The following is a 1,904-nucleotide window of genomic DNA, read 5'->3' on the forward strand; positions in this document are numbered from 1 at the left end:
CCAATGATGCCAATCCGGTCACACACAACTTGTTTGCTGATGACTTTTTATATTACGGAAGCCAGCACCTTGTAACAATCTTCTTCTGTGTGAAGCGGAATAGGAAGAAGCCATGCATTCTTTCAAGAATCTCCCAACCCCCCTTTACCTTCTCCTTCTATTCTATAAAAAAAAAGGCGAACATCTAATCTAGGCCCGGTCGCCTTTCTATGAAGGCGAGCAGCCAGCCCCCCTGTTGCTTATAGTCGTAAGGGTCAGCGGTATTTCGCAATAGCAGCTCCGAGAAGCTGGGCTTAGGGTGCGCCTCCAGCGGTCGTTTCAGTGACTCATAGGGCCTCCCTCAGCTCAGACTGGTGTCGCCACCTCTCCCAGGACCGGAATGATTATCCCTGCCCGATGGGTCTACATTCATCCCTGAATGTCGTCGTACTGTTCACTTCCCCGCCATTCTTGTAACCGTCACCTGTAATCCGCGCAGGTGTGTCGCCACCCCCTGGAGTGGACGAGAAAGAAAGGATTTCTCGGAGCAACCCCCCTGGTTCCAGACCCAGGAGTTCACTTTCCCGTATGAGCATTCGTACATGTATAAGTCCGTGGAAGAGTCAAAGGGTCACCACTACTGAGGATCTCCCCCCTAATCTTAGATGGGTCGTCTGAGGGTTCGCCGCGGTTCATTGCTGTGCTTACACACTAGGCTACCCTTCTTCGAAAGCTCCGCGGACCACCTATCACTAGTCTTCGGCCGGAGGGGTTTATTGCACAAAACGCCGGGACGCTGGCTCTCGCAGAGGGAAGCCCAACGAATGTCAGATGCAAAGCCCCGCACCTCATTAAGATCATATTGGCATACTCTCCCAAAAAAAAAAGAGCAGACCCCATTGAAGACGCGGAGTGAGGTACAACAAGGCCATTTCTGTCCACCTTCTCACGGAGCCGTACGTGGACGTTACCGCTCATACAGCTCCCAGCCAGCAAGCAGTTAGCTTTCCTCTGCAAGGAATGGAAGTGTGGATGAATCGACATCAAAATATAGGAATTCGGTTTCTTATCATATCAGCAATAACATGCATGATAAGAGCATCCCTTTCAAAAAACCTACGGATCCCCCCCTCCCCCCTCCAGCCACTTCCGCACCTTGTGATCTTCTCAAAGATCATTACGAGCCCTTTCCGTTAATGTTTTTGTAGATTCCTAAAATTGAAATGGTGGATCAGGACGAGAATGAATCCGGGAATCCAGGACATATTCATCCTGGAGCTTCTGCTCTCCTCAGTGGAGGGGTTTTCATAGAGAGAGAGGTGAGTCGAGGCAAGGGTAGCCTCCCGCTTCGCTTGACCGATTCCTCGGAGTCGGAGGAAGATCGACCCTGAACAAGAAGGAGCTGCTCTCGATGTGAGATCTCAGCAAAAACTGTCATTTTCTTTCTGTCCCAGAACAGCAGCCCCCGGATAAGATAAGCCTAAAACAAAGACACACAACGGACTGGACACAAAACAAGAAAGCAGAAGTGATGACCGTTTCGCCCTGCCCCGATGATGCGCTCCTAGCTCGCGAACTACACTACATACCGGAAAAAACTCTCTCTATTACTTTGAGAAGAGAACATTGGTTTGACCGACGAGCTACGTGGAAATACGAGATCTAGGCAAGCCGCTACATGTTCTCCCCTTGCCCTTGAACGATAGATAGAAGAACGACTTTTACTTCTCTTAGATACCGGTCGATCGGTTCGCATCTCAATAGGTCTGCGGATCTATATCAGGGGAGCAGACGATTCTCCGATAAAAGCAGACGATTCTCCGACAAGGATCGTCTGCGGTTTTACGAGGGAAAAAAAGGGGAGCCTTAAGGTAGTTTTAATTGGCATATAATCGGATTAGATTAGCATAAGACCCTAATCACCC

General features: G+C 49.6%; 1 protein-coding gene across 1 annotated transcript; it reads right to left on the minus strand.

Moving 5' to 3' along the window:
- Positions 1–712: 712 nt before the first annotated feature.
- LOC109828747 (uncharacterized mitochondrial protein AtMg00530) lies at positions 713–1,751 on the minus strand. The gene is given in 3 exon segments (XM_020395672.1): positions 713–1,205; positions 1,207–1,363; positions 1,365–1,751. Coding segments are annotated over 3 exon segments (393 nt in total). The 5' UTR covers positions 1,418–1,751; the 3' UTR covers positions 713–1,022.
- Between the last annotated feature and the right edge of the window lie 153 nt (positions 1,752–1,904).

This window comes from Asparagus officinalis, unplaced genomic scaffold (assembly GCF_001876935.1).
Source record: "Asparagus officinalis unplaced genomic scaffold, Aspof.V1 AsparagusV1_Un9658, whole genome shotgun sequence".
NCBI lineage: Eukaryota > Viridiplantae > Streptophyta > Magnoliopsida > Asparagales > Asparagaceae > Asparagus > Asparagus officinalis.